This window comes from Nuphar pumila, chromosome 6 (genome assembly GCF_984573655.1).
Source record: "Nuphar pumila chromosome 6, dmNupPumi1.hap1.1, whole genome shotgun sequence".
Lineage (NCBI taxonomy): Eukaryota > Viridiplantae > Streptophyta > Magnoliopsida > Nymphaeales > Nymphaeaceae > Nuphar > Nuphar pumila.
In genome coordinates, this window is record NC_143254.1 from 125,459,747 (window position 1) to 125,479,816 (window position 20,070).

Here is a 20,070-nt window from a genome sequence, read left to right on the forward strand (position 1 = left end):
TAACAATGGAGGTCTCTGGTATCCCGACATTAGATGTGAAGGTATAATATTCTAAAGGTTGATTCGGTCGAGGGCTAAGTTTGAAACCCAGTAATAAAATACAATTTGTGTGCTAAATTACCTCGAGAACCTTACTTGACCTCGAGAATTCTTACCCGTTTGGTGTATTTGCGAACAACGGTAATAAAAAGAAAAACTTAAATGTGTGCATCCTAATAGGGACATGCATATAACAAGGGAACTTGATAAAGATAATAATTTATTCATGCATGTGCACTGACATCATGCATTTTCATGTTATGCATTAGATAATGCATATTTACTTGTTTCCTTACTTATGATGCACAATTGATATTATTGATATTATGATATTGTATCTTGTTGCACGTTGAATATGTTTACTGCTTAAATGAATTATTAGAATTGATCTAATAGTATTCCTCTAAATCAATGCATAGATCTTATCTGTATTTTTTATGCTTATTTGTTTCATTAGATGGATTCGTATACATAATTCTTTGAATTTATGATACCCTACTTTTAGTGTTTTTCGCAGCCTTAGATGCCCAACGAGGTGACTTGTTCATGAGAGGAGCTACGAGGGGATTATACGAATGCTTGACAAACTCTCTTGGACAGCGTGGCTCTTTACTTTTCATTTGATTTTTATCCACTATAATATTTTGCAATTGTCTCATAACTGTTATTTCTTAATTAATAAAGTTGATTTGCTATGATTTGGAAGATGGGTGTAAGATGCATTTTGGTTCTTCAAGTTTTCTAATTGTGTTGAAAGTTGGAACAATAAAGACCCCGGGTCTCTGAGAAGATTTTTGCAATGGTTTAAAAAAAGAAGACATTTTCGCATTTTTTCTTGGGTATGAGTTGGGGTTGTTACATGTATGGCTGAGTCAAGCTGGTTAGTCCCATTTTGTAACGAAAAATGAGAATATTACCACTCTAATCAGTTGGTGGAATCATATGAATAAAAAGCTAAAAGTTTTTAATGTCCAACTTTTTGTTCAGGCTCTGGTATAAGATTCACATTTTCGTAGTAGTCAGATGACAAATTTGGAATATCATGGATATAATTTAGTTGCAACAATATCTAACCATAAGAACGTTAGATGTTTTACCTACCAGTGCATCACTGCCAAGAGCTGGAACTTGAGAAGACAATTTCCCTGGTTAGAAAGCACAATTAGATAACTGAACTGCTGACAGAATACGATAAGACCATACAAGGTTAGTTATGCTCACCATCTGCAAACTCATTTTGCTGCAGGCAATTAATTAGATTCATGATGAGATCCTGAAAGTCAAAAGAATAAATAAGAAAAAATATAAAGCAGCAGACTTAAGTTTTAAGTACAGGACAAAACTTCATTTAAGAAGGAAATATTAAGATCATCCAAAAGTAGAAATTTTGCCTGTTGGACAAAAGTTTGCTGGAAAAGATTTTGTAGATGTGTCATCAGAACAGAAGGTGAGCCTGGCATGTCACTAATTTCTTTGGGAGTTACAGGCTGAGGAAACAAGAGTTTAAGAATATAAATGATCAGACATCAGAAATATAAGGTTGAACTGAGCAGCTTCGCTAGCTCTTAAAATTGGAAAAATGAAAACAATAATAAGCACTGGATTCTTTGGTGAATCAAGATACGCATACCAATCAATATAACGGTTGACTTGAACTCGTTCAAGCTTATCAATCTAAGACGAAAAGGGACGCTGATTCCATTACAGAATGCAAAAATCACACACACATGTTCATGGTCTCGAGGAAGGCTAGCAGAAACACCTAAGATAGCTTGTTATGATCTAAAAGACTATTTGAAAACTTCATGCTACATCATTTATTCTTTAACACAGTTGTAATAAATCACCTCCATTAAAAAAAAGTGAGGCCAATCATTAATATAGGTCATGGCAAAAACAGTAAGATACTTCAAACTGCAAAAACAGAAATGTATATTCAAAAAATAAAATAAACAAATTACTCTCAATACGTAGTAAACACATGACACATTTCACACAAAAAACTCCACATATACAGAAGACAGCCAGGACACGTGAATATCCTTCATTTCCAGTGTCAAGGTGGCATTTCTAAGACCAGAATTCTGAACATAATCCTTTTAATGGTGTTAAGCGGTCAAACCATGGTATACCCCACCTTCACACCTATAAGTTATTATGTACTTGTATTAAATATAACACATTATTACGTTCAAAACCACTTGGAAACTCATGCTGCAACTGTTGAAGCTTGTGTAAACTTGGCAGAATAACTGAATGGTTAATCCCTAATTAAATGATGCCAGCACGCCCAATATATAAAATGAACTTCCTCTCCAGCAAATTTTCTTCGCTTTTTCATTATACTGATTCTTCTTCAGTCATATGATGCTTACGTTGTATGTTTCAATCAAGGTGTCGTTCAAAAGACGTCCCCTGCAAGACATGATCTTTTTAATTGTATGAGTAAATGCATGGTAATTCCCCACATGGACACCTATGATATTTCAAAATAAATTAGTATATATATATATATATATATATATATATATATATATATAGAGAGAGAGAGAGAGAGAGAGAAAGAGATTCATTTTGACTCAATGTATGTTAGTCATATATTAATACGTGAGGTTGATCTTATTCTATGTCACATGGGTGCGGGTGCAGGTGCGGGGGTGCGGGGGTGCGGCACTTTCAAAAACCTTGGATGCGGGGGTGCGGCAGGGCAAAAATGTAAATATATGTATATATATATATATATAATTTTGAAGTTTTAACAATTAACATTGTCGTAATATCATTCATCATGCATGCAATATATCAACCTAAATATCAATCAAATAAGTAAAGCAATTAATACCAAAGTATATATCCTGATGAAGTAATGGATCTTAATAATTTTCTTCTTCATCATCAAATGCATCATTAGAAGGAATAGTGGGCTCAGCTAAATCCATGTTTGTTATGTTGAAATCATGCTCTCCCTCGAAGTCACACTCTTCTGGGTTTACATCCCAAAATTTGGATGTTCCTTGTCTACGTTACAAACCCAATTTGAAAATGTTAAATACAATACAAGTATATTTAAATGAAAAACTAAGAAATAATCAAATAACTAAGAGAGCAAATTAGTACATGTATTCATCATTGTTTCGCGAAAGTAATCGAAGATTTGAATGGACATATACTAAGTCCTCTGCACGCTTGCTAGTGAGTTTGTTTCTCTTCATGTTGTGGATTTGAGAATATGTGCTCCAATTTCTTTCACAACAAGATGAACTAGCAGACTGCGATAGCAATCTTAATGCAAGACGTTTGAAAAAAGGTGTTTCTGATCCAAATGTTGACCACCATATGATAGGATCTATATTATCTTTTTCTCTCGCGAATAATGTCGGTCTATATAATCTCGAAGATGAAAATTTTCCAAACTCTTGTGTGACTTGATGTAGAAGACATGCTTCTGAAAAAAGTTTTGTCATACATATATTTCTGTCTTGATAGCTCTGGGTCTAAATTTGGAGAGACACGACCAATACCACCAGCCCGTCACTTATTTGCATAATATTTTGGATTAAGAGAATGTGTCATGCAATGCAAAGGAGTGTTGCTCTTATCCCATCTTTTGACTAAAATTGAATGAATATGATTAAAAAATTCTGAATCATCCAATGCAGGATTTTTTTCTTTATGCTTGAAAACTATAACTTGTATTTTTTCAATCATATTATCCCACATTTCATAAACTTTGTGAAGCATGGGCTCATCCTTATCAACTTCTCTTAACATTTCCCAAATAAGTTGCGTAAATTGAAGAAAGTATACCACTCTGTCTCAAAACTCATCATCAAGAATGATTTTTTTAATTTCTTGAGTCTTGATATCATCATCATCACGATAGAATGTCCAATTTTCATCAGTCACCATGTTAACCAAAACATTTTTCACTCTTTTAATCATCTTCACCATCACAATGATGGGCGCAAAATGTGTTTCAACGACCTTCAACAATTTCAGGTCAAAATGCCTATTAAATATAGCATTAGCACGATGGTTGTTAACAACAAAATTTCTAATGATTTTGACATTTCTTTCTAAATCTTCAATCCATGAACATAAAGCATATGCTTGTGAATTTTCTTCTTCTTTGGGGTTGCAGTTGCTCTTTAGGGTCAGATTTAAGCTGTGTTACACAAGGAGTCCAAAAAATATGAAGGTACTCACTCTCCAAACTCAACGTTGCACTTTTACAAACTGGAGTGTTGTTTATAATGATTTGTATCACTTTTTAATCACCCACTTCTTTTATGACTTCTATAAACAACCCCTTCAAATACTCTGCATTTTTATATTCCCCAGATGCATCAACTGCTTTCAAGAATATTGGGTCACTAAGCGAACAAACAATGAAATTGATCAGTGGACGCCTTTAAATATTTGTCCATCCATCAGACACAATAGAAACTTCATTTTACTCCCATGAATATTTTTTAATCTCCAGCAACCTCTTCACATTTGCCCTCTCTTCTGCAAGAAGTGTGGTTCGTATTTTTTCTGAACTTGGAGGCACATAGCCACTTAAATTACAATTTGCCAAGGATGTTACTAAATTTTTTCAATAAAGATTTCTAGCCGCATTAAATGGGAGTGAACTAGAATAGAAATACCTCCCAACTTTTTTATCCAATTCTTCTCTTCCATATCTATAGAATGTTGCGTGTATCGTTCATCTACCTCCTACATTGACTTTTCTTTTTTTTTTCAGCATATTTTTTGTGGCTTGCAAATGGCACACTAACTGCACAAGAATCAGTCATCGTCTTTCTCTTCTCATATTCTTCTTGTATTTTCTTGTATTGTTTTCTCATTGCCTCATCAACTTTTCTGCATCCTGAAATGCCATGTCCTGGTATCTTCAACAAATGAGTCTTCACTTTTGTGTAAAACCCAACAAAATTTCTTTCGCAGAGCTTGCATCGAAATCTCTTGTTTCCACCACCTCCTTCTCCAGTTTTTGCAAGTTTATCTACATGTACCCATAGTGGCCCCACATCATCAATCTCACTACAACTATCAACAAAACTAGCAGCAGAACTCACATATTGGGATGAGGATGATGCAAGTCTTTTCCCTTTATCCGTCATTTTTATCTTGAAAACACAAAAAAAAAATACATTCAAAATTTCAAATCAATTATACAGACATTATCTTGATATAAAAATATAATATATATATATATATATATAAAATAAAATCAGGAGCAAGGAGGGGGGATCTGCCCCTCCCCTGCCAAAAACAGGGAGGGACTCAGCTCCTCCCCTGAAATAAGAGGGAGCAGGGACGGGGGCTCGACCCCTCCCCTGCCGAAAATAGAGGGAGCAGGGGGGGCTCAGTCCCTCCCCTGCCGAGTGAGAGGAGGGGCTCGGCCCCTCCCCTGCCGAAAACAAAGGGAGCAGGGGGGGGCTCATCCCTCCCCTGCTGACCCAACAAGAGAGCGAGAGGGGGGGGGGGGCTCGGCCCCTCCCCTGAAATCAAAGGGAGCAGGGTGGGGGCTCAGTTTTTTTTGCCCTAATCCTCCTTTTCATCATTTTTTTTAACGTCCGAAACGTGGATAAAAAATGACCCTGGGTGCGTTGACCGTACCCAGGGTCGTGTTGACCGCACCCAGGGTCGTGTTGACCGCACCCGGTGCCGCACCCACACGTGCACCCGCATCGCTGGTGCGGCACTTGCTTTGCCGAGTCCCTGTGACTTAGATCTTATTTTATATTTGAACTCTTTTATGCTAAATATTTCTACATACTTTGTTAAAATGTATATATATATATGAGTGTATATATATTCATATATAAGTGTATATATTCGTATATGAGTGTATATGTATATATTATATAATTTTAAATTGTTTTTCCCTTTGTAATAGGAAATACCCTTTAAGGGTATTATGGTAATTTTGTACATGTAATAGGCTCTGTCCATTAAGGGAAAATGGTAATTCTGCACATGTAATAGGCTCAGACCTTTAGGGGCAGAACTGACCTCTTTTTTATTTTGTCCCTTACACTTTTGTAAAGGGCAGTTGTCTTTTAGTTAATATAGCTGTTGGGAATCTCCAACAACTATATTAAGTTTTGTCTTTTAATGAGTATAGCTGTTCTAACAGCTATATTTCTAGTTGTTGGAGCCTTTCCCAACAACTATATGGGTCATCTTGGCCCTCTTTATTGTATATAAGTAGGGACCCCTTGCCCCATTAGATGTAATGCTTTCCTAAGCATTCTATCTCAATAAAGATTATTATTTTTTTATGTTTTTTGTATTCTTTTGTTTATGCTCTTTGGTCCCTATTATGATATCTTGTATTTGCCATTGATTGGCTTGTGTATTGTCCTTTTGTGGACTTGTGCTTGTGCATATTTATGCTCTTTGTAGCCAATGTATGCACTTAGGTGTTTTTTTATTGCCTTTGACAGTTGTATTGTTCCTTGTAGGACTTGTTCATGTGCCTACCCACATTATGGGTTGCTTTCTGGTTGATTTCATTACATGGTATATGAGCCAAGAAAATTTTCTTGGTATTTTGTCTCTTTGGGTCTTGGGACTCTTTGGCTCGAGTTCGTGCTTTGTGAAGGAATCGCAATCAATGTATGACTTGGATTCAAGAGAGATCTTGGCCCGGTATATATTTTAAATCTTTATATATATGATTATTTTTTGAATTGTCTATCTCATGTATTATGCATGAGAAAACACTCGTTTTTCTTATCTTTAAAAAATTATTTGTTATTTTTTAAAGCCAAACCTTTAAATGCTTTTCAAATTTATTGTTGGATTTATTTTAAAAAATATCTAAAAAATATTTATGTTATTGTGTGCTCTCTTATTGCGCTCATTTATGGCTTGTGTTCTTGCCTCAGAGTGCACTCATTGCACTTGAATGATTTGTGTCTTACATGCTTAGTGCATCATAATTATTAATAAAAATATTTATTGTAAAGGTTTTTGTGAGGGTTCTCTTTGAAGACCTTAGTGGCATTTGTGCCTTGTGATTGCATTATTCCTTGGCTTTATGGCTCTTTAGTAAACATTATCTTACATGTTTTTACATCACATGAGATATTAAGCATAATGCTTCATGCATGATTTGAGTGATCAATAAAATATTATTTTATTTAAGCCTTCTTTGCGTGTATCCCATTTGAGGGTCTTGTGAGTGTATCAATAGTGATCACTTTTGTGCTTGTCCACTTTGGGTTTTAGGTGGACTTTTTACTTATGATCGAAGGCACCTTGATTCTTCACATGCATTAGATCTATTGGATCATATTGTTCTTTGGATATTATAATGTCTTTCTTTATGCAGTCTTTGTGCATTATTGTGAGCTTAATGAAATAATATATTTTTTTAAATGTGCTTTCTCACCCTTAGTGGTTTATGTTTTCTTGCCTTGTAGACGTGTTTGTGCCCTTAGTGGTCTTAAATGTAGATTTGTGAGAATTAATAAAATTAATATTTTAAGTATTGTATGTTCTTGCCTTGGTGGCATTTTGATTATTTCACTATTGGCTATTTCTCTCTTGAATTACCATCTCATTGCATTCCTTATAAGGCTTTATGTTTTTTGAATTTTTGATGCATATTATTGTGTGTCTTATATGCGGCCTCATAAGGTTTTTAGTGACTTGTTTGCATATTGTCATATGATTGATGTATTGGCTCCTTTTGAAAGTGTTTTTTAATATCTTTCTTGTTGCCGTCTTTTGGCTATAGTTTAGTCCATCACTTTTCTATTTGATATATCCATTATTATTATTCGGTCTTTTAGATATGAGTTTTGCGCACCTCAATGTTGTGAAGCCAGAGTTAGTTGTTGGGGTGAGTTATGTGTGTACATCAATCATTTTGTCAGTGAGTGTCGTATTGGCACTTGTTTTGGCTTTAACTGACAGTTGATTGACCTTTGGTTCTATGAGTGAGTTGTATCACTCAATTGCTTTTTTTTGCACCTTGGTGTTGTGGAGCCAGAGTTAGTTGTTGGGGTGAGTTACGTGTGCACCTCTATATTCTTGTCAATATAGATTGTCAAGTTTATGAGTGTCGTATTGACACTAGTTTTGGCTCTGACTGACAGTTGATTGACCTCTGGTTCTATGAGTGAGTTGTATCACTCAATTGCTTTTTTGGCCTTTGTTGTTTATTGGATGCTCGTATCGATCTTTGTTAGTGATGGCTTAATTGTTATTTGCTTGTGATCATATTGGTCATTATGGATTAAATCTCATAATATTGCAAAATTTATTGCTTTTACCATGTTTTAAATATTGTTTTCGAATCTTCATGCTTATTGACATCAGTTTAATTTCATTACAGTATTTTTGCCTATCTTGTTTCTCCACTCTTCTATCTTATTTGATTGACTTTTTTTGTTGGATAAGAGATTTTGTTTTATCAGTATTTACAACCATGGTTGTGGTGAGTTATGTGCACCTGTTGTAGCTGATAGTATTGATTATGGTTTTACAACCATTTGTGAGGTGAGGGATGTGCACCTCTTATGATTGTAACTAGTATTTATTGTTAGTTTAGATAGCCGGTATTGTTGGTACATGGTCACTGGTATGGCTATTGCTGACATTTGTGTTTGATCTCTTATCCTATGCGCTAATACACTTGAATTTTGATGATGTTGAGTTGGAGGCCAAAGAGGTGATGGATTGTCGTGAGCAAACTATTGTTGAGATTTGCAAATATCAGTTCTCTTGAAATGATTTATAGTATATGAGATTTTTAAAATCTCTTCATGTATTTCCTAATCTTTTTCGTTGCATGTTTGTCCTTGTATGAAAAATGGTTATCCCATGAAAATTTTATATGCACTTTATGTGCATTCTCTCCTTAATAAAATTATTATTATGTGTGTCCTCTTAGTCCTTAATGGCTTTCGTGCTTGAACCCATATTTGGGTTGTGTGAGTGACTCTTTTGCCTCTTGTACGTGAACCCTAATAGGTTATCATGCATTATTATGTGCATTAAATATGCTTTAATTGCATGTTGAATATATAATGATGGTTATCTTGCATTTTTTTGTATAAATTTAATCAATTCTTCCTCTTTTTGTATATTTAATATACACGTGTTTTGGTTAGTATAATCAAGGTTGCCAAACTAGGAAGCAGAAGCGGGAAACGATACGGGAAGCGGAAGCGAGAAGCAAGGCATTTTAAAATTTATACAAAGCGGGAAGAGAAGTTTCAATTTAAAAGCGAAATATGAATAAAAAACGAAGGAATATGGAATCAAACAAGAAACAAATAAAAACTAAAATAAAATTGATCATTCTTATATTTTATGATTTTACTGTAAAAGAGTTAAATTTTTGTTAAAATCTAACAATAATGGTTACCAATTTAAAGAAAGTACATGAAAAGTGAGTGAAAGCGTGAGAGAAAACACATGAAAAAATGAAAAGAAATGTGAGAAAAGTATATAGTATGCATAGATCATGTGTATGAGAAGCATAGAAGAAGCGTGGGGGAATCGAGCTTCCCATGAAGTTTCAGAAGCAAGGAGTATTGCGCTTCCGAAGCGAGTTTCCGAGAAGCGATCTTCTCACCTACCTAAGAATCTTTTGGTAACTCTGAGTATAATTAATGAGTTATATCTTTATTTAAAATGTTTACCTAAGCCTTTGGAATATTATTGCAAAATTGTTTATATGAAACGAAAGTGGAGAAAGGATTTTAGATTTTGGTTTGTCCTATGATATGATCTTAGCAAACACTTGGTTTAGGAAGAGGGAGTCTCACCTAGTTACATTTAAAAGTGGGGTTAATACGAGTCAGATAGATTTTTTCCTACTTAGAAAGAGAGATAAGGGTTGTTGCATTGATTGTAAGGTTATACCGGGAGAAAGTGTAGCTACACAACATAGAGTCTTAATTTTAGATCTTAGAATTAGACAATGCCGCAAAAAGGATAGACATAGGATAGATCCTAGAATTAAGTGGTGGGCACTGAAAGGAGCTAAACAGGGAATGTTTGTATAGCAGGTAGTTAAGGAAGCTAATTGGTGTCTCGAGGAGGATTCAAAATCAATGTGGAATAAGATAGCGGGTGGCATGAGAAAGGTCGCTAAGGAGGTATTGGGTGAGTCTAAAGGCGGTGCACCGCTAGGTAAGGATACATCATGGTGGAACGAGGATGTCAAATTAGCTATTAAGGTTAAAAGAGAGTGTTATAGAAATCTAAGAGTCGTGATAATGAGAATTTGGAGAAGTATATGATAGCAAAGAAGGAAGCTAAAAAAGTAGTTCGAAACGCGAGGGATAAGGTATATAAGGAAGTTTATGACAAGTTGGATACCAAAGAGGGCGAGAAGGATATTTATAGGCTTGCAAAGATGAGAGATAGGAAATCGAGTGATCTGGGTATGGTTAGATGTATCAAAGATGAAACACAAAGGGTTTTAATCAAAGATGAGGAGATTAAGGAGAGATGGAAAGATTATTTTGAAAAGCTATTTAATGGAAGTCATGCTCAGGATCTTGGAGACTTGTCCATTCCTTTTCATGAGATGAATCATGACTTCATGCGCAAGATTCAAAAGAAAGAAATTGCAGAGGCTTTGAAGAAAATGAAATCAAGAAGGGCAGTTGGCCCAGATGGTATACCTATCGAGGCTTGAAAATGCTTGGGAGAGAAAGGTTTAGAATGGTTGAAAAATCTTTTTAACAAGATTTGACGAACAAATAAGATGCCTAATGAGTGGAGGAAGAGTACTTTGGTGCCTCTATATAAGAATAAGGGTGATATACAAGATTGCACAAACTATCGTAGTATAAAATTCATGAGTCATACTATGAAACTTTGGGAGAGGGTGATTGAGTCTAGGTTGAGGAAGGTTGTTATGATATCAGAGAATCAATTTGGTTTTATGCCTGGAAGATCAACTATGAAATCTATACATCTTCTTAGACAACTTATTAAGAGAAATAGAGAGAGGAACAAAGATTTGCATATGGTTTTTATTGATTTGGAGAAGGCATACGATAGAGTACCTAGGGACGTTCTCTGGTGGACAATGATGAAGAAAGGTGTTTCTCTCAAGTACATTAGTATAATTAAGGATATGTATGAAGGAGTAGTAACCAATGTCCGCACTTGTGGAGGGGTGACAACCAATTTTCCTATAACGGTTGGGTTACATCAAGGATCTGCTTTAAGCCATTTCCTATTTGCTATAGTGATGGATGAGCTTACGAGATCAATTCAAGAAAATGTGTCATGGTGTATGTTGTTTGCTGATGATATTGTTTTGATTGATGAGTCTAGAGCTGGGGTTAATGCCAAGTTAGAATTATGGAGATAGACATTGGAAGCAAGAGGTTTTAAGTTGAGTAACAGTAAGACAAAATATATGGAATGTCGGTTTAGTAAGCAACAAAGTAGTGATGGGAGTGTAGTGAAGCTTGGTGAGCAAGAAATACCGATGGATGATTGTTTCAAATATTTGGGATCTATCATTCAAAAGTATGGAGAAATTGATGGAGATGTAAATCATAGGATAAAGGTTGGGTGGATGAAATGGAAAAGTGCAACTGGAGTGTTGTGCGATCGTAGAATGCCATTGCAGTTGAAGGTAAAGTTTTATAGGACGACTATTAGGCCTGCTTTACTATATGGTACGGAATGTTGGGCTGCCAAGAGACATCATATTCAAAAAATGAGTGTAGCTGAGATGCGTATGCTTAGATGGATGCGTGGAAATACAATAAAAGATAAGATTCAGAACGAGGAGATACGTAAGAAGGTAGGCGTTGCACCCATTGAAAATAAGATGAGAGAGAATCGTTTACGATGGTTTGGACATATTTGGCGAAGGCCTAGTTTTTTAAAATACCACTGAACTTTGTAATAGTCATTCACTCTTGCTTAAAATTCATGGTCAACATTGTCCCTCAAAAGCATCATTACACTCCTCACTTCTCCTTTTCCATGGGCAGCGTCTGTGTGTGTGGTCTTCATAGTCTTCATACTCCTATCTGCATTCATATCGTGCATATCTTCTATCTCTATGTGTGTGCCTGCACACACACATGTGAGCAGATGGATTTACCAATATGCACAGCTCATAGACAATTAACAAGTTTGACAATTCCTTAGTACACTGAACATTTTTTTGCTTTTTTGTTTTTTTTTAGGAAAAAACCCCAATCATGGACCGCACAATGGCTGGCCTATAGTTGGTTAAACCCATGAGGTCCCCCTTGCCCACCAAGGCATACACTCAGCTACGACCTTGTGGCAAGAGACGGCACCCGTGGGTTTCAAACTTGTGACGTTCCATCAACTTGGTGATATTCACAAGTTGCCTCTACCAGATGAGCAGAGCCCTTGTGGGCTTTTCTTTTTTGTAATTTTACAACACATGCAATAGTGTGTACGTGTGTGTGTGTGTGTGGAGAGGGAGAGAGGGGGGAGATGGTCCACCCCTTGTCCTCCCCTTTCAAAATTTGTATGTGAGATCTGTTTTTTGGCAAATATGACCGTATAGATGTGTTCTCCATGGTTGAAAACATATGATTCGAGTCGGATCAAACTTTTTTTATGTGTAGGTAAGATTTTATAACATAGAAAATTACTGAAATTTCAGAACCGTTGATTTTTTTATCCTTGTAAAATCCTATCTACACATCAAAAAAGTTTGATCCAAGAGTCTATTCATATGTGTTCAACCATGGAGATCACATCTATATGGTCAGATTTGCCAATAAAACATATCTAACAATACAGATTTTGAAGGAGAGGATGGGTGGACCATACTCCTATATATATAAAGTTATAGGTGTTTTTTTCCTTGATATGAACTTGTAGATGTGTTCATCATTGCTCATTTACTAGAAAACATATGCTGGATAAAATTATTTAAATAAGAAACCTGATTTTTCTACTGTAGTATTTCGATTGAATTTTGAATTTATTTGAAAACCTGTCTGAATATGAAACTTCTATCTAACAAATCTATAGAACTATCACATGGATACTGCTGCAGATATGGGGGCATGGTCATTTTTATGAAGCTTTCAATAAAACTACATACAAGGGAACAGGATAGGGAGGGTAAAATGGAGTATCCATGTCACATAGCTATAGCTCCATGACACAAGGATACAAACATAACCAGATACACAACTTGAGTTAAACAAATGAGTTCAGAAGTTTTAAAAAACTACGACAGGACACAATTTTTTAATTTTTAATAAAAAATGGTTTTGATATTCTAGTAATATATTTTATTGGAATATTACTTAACATTATTTAAAATAAAATATTAAAATAATATCCACATGTGTCTGAGTGTGTTAGCATGTCATAGTGTGTCCCAGCTCGCACCACTCATGACATGCACTCTAAATGGCATGTCATTATGACATAGCTATGGCAGTTTTATTTAATAAACATTAACTTGCAGCTATAACTTTTTAACATGTCCATTTTGGTTGTTGACCTATTCATTGGTATATAACGTACACATGCACATGCATACATAAATACATATACATCTGTCACATAGGCGCGGGTGCGGATACGAGTGTGGATGCGGTGATGCAGCACTTTAAAAAAACATGGGTGTGGGGGTGCCGGGAGTGTGTGTGTGTGTATATATATATATATATATATATATATATATATATATATATATATATAAGTTTTAAGTTACCACTGTGTATGTGTGTGCATTTATGTATTTATATATATACTATAGATAAAACTGGACTTGGTTAGGGTTAACTGAATCTACTTTTGGACAGAAATGGACCTCAGTGTGATTGACTTCACCTGACACAAAGGAAGCCATATCCAAGTGTCGCACCCACATGGGTGCGAGTGCATGTGGGTGCGACGCGGGTGTGGTGCCCTGTTAGAAGAGTCTGTATTACATAGATATACATGTATGCATGTAAGGATGTACATGCATACATGTAAATATCTGTATGAAAGAGCTTTAAGTCAGATGCTGTCCCCAGGTTTGAAAGATTATATTATGCCCAGACGAGCCCCACCTATAGAATAATTGTCCTAAAAAAGAGGAAAACTAGGATCAACATATCTTCATCAGAAAGGAGAAACTGATTGTGCTCCTTAACCAGAAAAAGTATCAATTTGAATTCATGCAATATAGGACGATAATCAACATTCACTGAAATAAAGAACTAAAGAAGCTCATCTGTGTAGAACCAAGAGAGAAAAAGAAGGGACAGAACATGCTAACTTGCACAAGCAATCAGATACAACTAACAAAAATGACTTAATGAGACAATCCCATAAAAGCCAAAATGCACATGATCTTTATATTCTGCAGATTATTTTAAACGCTACATTTCATTATAAATGTATAACCTCCAGCATTACATAAAATTGCAACGATTTTTCATGTTTTGGCAGCATGAAAATCAGTTCTAAGTCATTAAGTCATTCAGTGGTCCACTGCACAGTATTTTCAACTTCAACCATTATAGTACAAACTATGGTATTACTATGTCTATGATTTTTCAACAGAATGACTAAAATTCTCATGACTCATAATAATGCACCCAATATTTCCAGAAAAAGAAAATAGTATGACAGAGGAGCCGGGTGTGTAAGCTATATGGAGAACCAGAAACAGAAAAGCAGATATTTAACTTTCAATTAAAGAATCAGTAGAAGCGTAGAACAGATTATTCATTTTGTAGTCCTATAAACAAGTTCCATAAAAAAGATTCATTGAACGAACGAAAAGTGGAAGGTAGTACACACCATTGGTTTAGCATCGAATTGCCAATCACCAACACTAGCAGATTTTCTTAGTTGAGATTCCTGAGGATCAAAACACTAGAATGTGAAACATAAAGCTAGTCTAGTTCAGCAAAAATTGTTTCCCTTGTAACTACTAAAAGTGACTGCTGACCTGAGATGATCTTCGTGATGCTGTACATAATGGAATATCCTACAGCGGAAGCACCTATTCAATAATGATGCTTTAATTGAAAAGAAAAAAGATCAAAAGATGAGAGCAATACCTTTACAACATCTACACTTTCAGATGTCACTGAAAACCGACCTTTTATTTGCACTACATTTGCCTTTGACTTATCCTCCAATGGATCTCTATATCCTACACAAGAAGAAAAGCAAAACATAAATAACCAATATGAAGATTAAGGAGTGTAAAACCTTCAACAATGTCCATGACTCATCAAAATGTTGGTGAAGATACATGAAACTGGATGTTAGAATTCCAGAATCAGTGGAATCATTGACCTCCTGATGTTCTAATGGGAGCTGATAAGCTATTCATGGAAGCTCGCTTTGGGAGCATCAGAGGTCCACTAAGACTGGATTCTTTACGAGCATCACGCTTAGATACTTTCTCTGGTGTTGACTGACTGCTGACTTCAACCCTGTCATCAGAAACACAACTTTAAGTTCACATGATTCAGCTTTGCCAAGCATTTCAAATCACAAAATACAATAATATCTAAGGTATAAAAGCTGATTCATAAACGATGTTAATCTTAGCCTTTAGCTTAGCCCCCCAATCCTCCCTTACCCAAGACTACTGATGCAAGTCATATTAGACATTTGCAACGTTTCTGCTTCATTAACCTTAACCATAAAATCGTTCTTCAAAAAGAAAACCTTAACAATAAAATCCATCAAACTAAATTACAGAAGTCCAATCAGTAATATACCATCATCAGCAAAAATCACATGAAATATGAGGAACAAGTTGAGAATTGTCATATGCTTTACCATTTTGTGTGCTAACCCCTTATGTATATATCATTATTTATAGGGGCAAGCTCGTATTTTTTTCATGGTTTGTTATAGAGTCAACTATTTTTGTCTTGTTGGTTTGCCTAGTTCATTCATGTGCATGGTCCCCCGTGGCCCATGCGTGAAGGAGATCCAGGGCTTGCTGAAGCACTGTTGTCAAAATCATGCAGGCTATCAAATCGTTTGGCCAACGATTCAGGTGAATCAGCCTATATCGATTCTCAAGTGAATCGTTATCAATCGGCTAAAAAATAATTAAAAAATATTCCATGTCAATCAGAACATGACACGTGTTAAAACCATTAAAGTAATATTAAAAAATAAATTTAAGCAGTTTCTTGGGTGCAACAGTCTTTTGGTGTTTTCTTGCTATACAAGCATTACATACAACATGATTTGGTCCTTGTTTTGTTGTATTTGTTGTTTTCTGCAGGACTTTGAATTGTAGTTTGGATTGGTGAATTATGGAGAAGGGTGATATGAATTACTATACAAATCTTGAAGAATGGGAGAGGCAGACAGATGCAAGGTCGAATTCACTTAGAGGAGGTAGTTTTGAAGGATTCAAAAGTGACATGAGCCTCATATGTTATTATTGTAAAAGGCTTAGTCACATGAAGAAATATGGAGCCATTGTAGTTCCATGTGTTGGAGAGGCTGAAAAGCTTAAGGATACTTTATCTTCTATAGCAAGTATGCATTGTATTCTTTATGAAGGGAGCTTTTCAGATCCTTTGCTTGCTACCAAGTCAAATACTGTTAAGCAGTTTCTTTTTCAGATTGACGGTTCAACTTCTTTCTTTTCTTTTTCATCTACCTCTTTGGACTGATGGTTCTTGAGTACTTTCTCAGGTTGGTTAACAGGTCAAGGTGCATCATGTCATATGACTCCACAAGAGTCTATTTTAACTATCGCCCTTGCAGTGGCTCATTTCGCACTGCAAATGGCTCCATTGTGTGAGTTTCCGATGTAGGATCTATCACTCCACCTCTTGTCTTGGTAGAAACTTGGATCTCTCAAGTTTTTCATGTCCCTTCTTTAGCTATGAACCTTATTTTTGTTAGTCAAATCACTAAGCATAACTGTAATGTAATCTTTTCTCCTATAGATTGTGTTTTGCAGGTTTAGCTTTCAAGGAGGATCGAGATTGACCATAGGAGAGGGGATTTGTATTATATAGACTAATTGGATTTGAGTTATCAAAAGTTTGAAGGTGGTTTGGAAGCAACAACTTTGGATGAGTCTATGTTGTGGCATTGATGTTTCAGTTGTAAAGATCCAAAGCGCCTTCAATTACGAACCAAAATGTCCACCAATGTTTCACTTGAGTGGGTAACAACAAAAGTGTTCTCCAAAGAACACACTCACAAATCCCACAAAATGAACCACACAAGTGTTCTAAAAAACACAATCACAAATCCCACAAAGGGAATACACAACAAGGCACACAATATAAAAAATATATCTTATGCAATAAATAAACGTGCCCAAAAGCATAAATTACAAAGGAGAGAACACCCATATTTATACACAAAAAAGAGAGGAGAGAGCAATTGAAAAGAGAGAAAGAGAGAGAGAGAGAGAGCATTACAAATGGGAGTTCTAGCCGTTGGGAGCAAGTCAAATTAGTTTGACTATCCCAACTATATATATATATATATATTACAAAATATATATATATAGTATGTATATATAAGTACATATATATGTATATATATACATATATGTATATACAATACTATATACATAAATGATATACACTTTAATACTCCCCCTCAAACTTGCGGTAGGATAACCGAAAGTTTGCCTAAAAAGAAGTGAAACCTAGGAGCAAAGAGAGGTTTGGTAAAAAAGTACACCCACTAGTACTCTGATGTAACGTAAGAGATCAATCGTTCTTTGAAGATATTCCTCTCGAACATAATGGTAGTCCATCTCGATGTGTTTCGTGCATTCGTGAAAAATATTATTGTTGGCAATACAGATAGCACTCTTGTTGTCACAACACATCTTTGAAGCTCCTAGAATCTTGATTCTCATATCAGTCAACAATCTTCTCAGTCACACCACCTCCATTGTGGTAGTAGTCATTGCCCGGTATTTAACTTCAGTTGAAGAAAGAGGGACCTTCTGTTGCTTTTTGCACCTCTATGAGATCAATGATTCACCTAGGAAAACACAAAAACTTGTAGTTAAGTATCGATTATTAGGATCACCTCCCCAACCTGCATTTGTATATGCAAGTATATCTAATGCAGAAGAGGAAGACATAAACTGGACTATAGAAATAGAAGTTTATATCTAGTAATACGCAAATCAACTCCCATGTAAACAAATGTGTGAGTGTGTTAAAACTGACTAGTTGTCTGTACAACGTGTGCTATATAAGGTCTAGTGATAGTTAATTAAGAATGAGCTCTGATAAGCTATCTATAAGGAATTGGAACATCGAGACGCTCCCCATCATCAATTTTCATCTTGACATTCGTTACTTCAAGAGTGTCAACCTTCTTATCATCTGATATTCAGACCTAAAAACAATATCAAAAGAAAATTTAGACTGAGATAATAAATATCCTTCAGGTGAATAAGCAACTTTTATTCCGAGAAAGTAACGTAGAAAATCCAAATCAGTCATTTCAAAACTAGTTTTAAGAATATTTTTAATATGTTGAACTCTTGGTGTGTCTCCTCCAGTGATTATCATATCATCAACATAGAGAAGCAGAATAAAAATACATGAATCAAAATTTTTAACAAATAAAGCATCATCAGTCACACAGGATCTAAAGTCAATATCAAGTATAACATTGTTAAATCTATCATACCAAGCTTTGAGAGCTTATTTTAAACCATATAATGTTTTATATAGACGAAGAGTCTTTCCTTGAGGTATACACATACCTCAAGAAAAGGCTTTAGATCCTTGCTAAATCTATCATACCAAGCTTTGGGAGCATTTTTTAATACGTTGAACTCTCTGTGTGTCTCCTCCAGTGATTATCATATCATCAACATAGAGAAGCAAAATGACAATACATGCATCAAAATTCTTAACAAATAAAGCATCATCAGTCACATAGGATCTAAAGTCAATATCAAGCATAACATTGCTAAATCTATCATACCAAGCTTTGGGAGTTTGTTTCAAACCATATAATGTTTTATGCAGACGAAGAGCATTTCCTTGAGGTATACACATACATACCTGGAGGTGCCTTCATGTACACTTCTTCCATAAGATTGTCATTTAAAAAGGCATTCTTGACATTTTAGTATATAGACCAATTTTTAATCGAAGCAACTGCAATGAGGGTTCTAACCGTGGTCATGCGGGCATTAAGTGCAAATGTTTCTTCATAATATATATTATATTCTTATGCATATCATTTGGCAACTAGCCTGGCTTTGTATCTCTTAAGAGTCTCATCACTCTTGGTTTTAATCTTATACCCACCTATAACCTATAGGTTTCCTTCCCTGAGAAAGATTTTCAATAGACCAAGTTTGAACATGTTCTAATGCATCTAGTTCTATCTTTATGGCTTTAACACATTCAGAGTATTCTTTGGCTTGAACATAAGATGAAGGTTCAACATAAGAGTGAATTAAGGCTATGCATGCTTAATATTTAGACGAAAAAAAATCATATGAAACAGATTTTGATAGAGGCTTTGAAACTCTAGATGATTTCCTAGTTTTCAGTTCTTCTTTATCTAAATTAGAAAAAATTTCAAGTGCACATGGAGGTTTGGGACATTCTCATCTAGAGTATTATAAATAAGCTTTATTATCATGAGGAGCTTTATTAAGAGACTCCTTATATCTTGATTCAATGACATTTTCAAAATCATAGTCACAATCACAATCATCAATGTAACGACCCAAAACTTTAACCCAATTTTGTGAATTTTATTTAGTTTTTAATATAGCAGACTACTCAATTCACTTTGGGTTAAACATCTCAGGCACGTCACAAGACATTCAAACCAAAGATATTATTCCACAAGTAGTAAGAAAGTTTAATTTGAAATAAAACTATAAGTTTATTACAATAGTATAAATGAAAATAATCAAACTATCTTATATTGCCCCGAAAACATCAAAAATTCTTGCATCAAAGTTTATACATCATCCTGCAATCGCTTTGCGCCATATATTCTTCACCTGAAATGATGTAGTAGGATCAGACTACAACCAGTCTGAACAGTAGGATTACTATATCT

The 20,070-nt window shown here is 35.1% G+C and overlaps 1 protein-coding gene across 5 annotated transcripts in view; it reads right to left on the reverse strand.

Moving 5' to 3' along the window:
• Positions 1-20,070, reverse strand: part of LOC149836076 (serine/threonine-protein kinase BLUS1-like) — a 96,300-nt gene that overhangs the window by 18,377 nt on the left and 57,853 nt on the right. For 3 of the 5 annotated variants that reach the window (XM_090008978.1, XM_090008973.1, XM_090008974.1), the window contains 7 exons: positions 15,328-15,467; positions 15,087-15,181; positions 14,975-15,013; positions 14,824-14,898; positions 1,431-1,526; positions 1,261-1,312; positions 1,141-1,184 (listed from right to left, as the gene is read on the reverse strand). In XM_090008978.1, the coding sequence (XP_089865104.1) occupies positions 1,141-1,184; positions 1,261-1,312; positions 1,431-1,526; positions 14,824-14,898; positions 14,975-15,013; positions 15,087-15,181; positions 15,328-15,467 (541 nt within the window). The remainder of the gene's footprint in view (positions 1-1,140; positions 1,185-1,260; positions 1,313-1,430; positions 1,527-14,823; positions 14,899-14,974; positions 15,014-15,086; positions 15,182-15,327; positions 15,468-20,070) is intronic. The other 2 variants (XM_090008975.1, XM_090008976.1) reach the window with 2 other exon arrangements.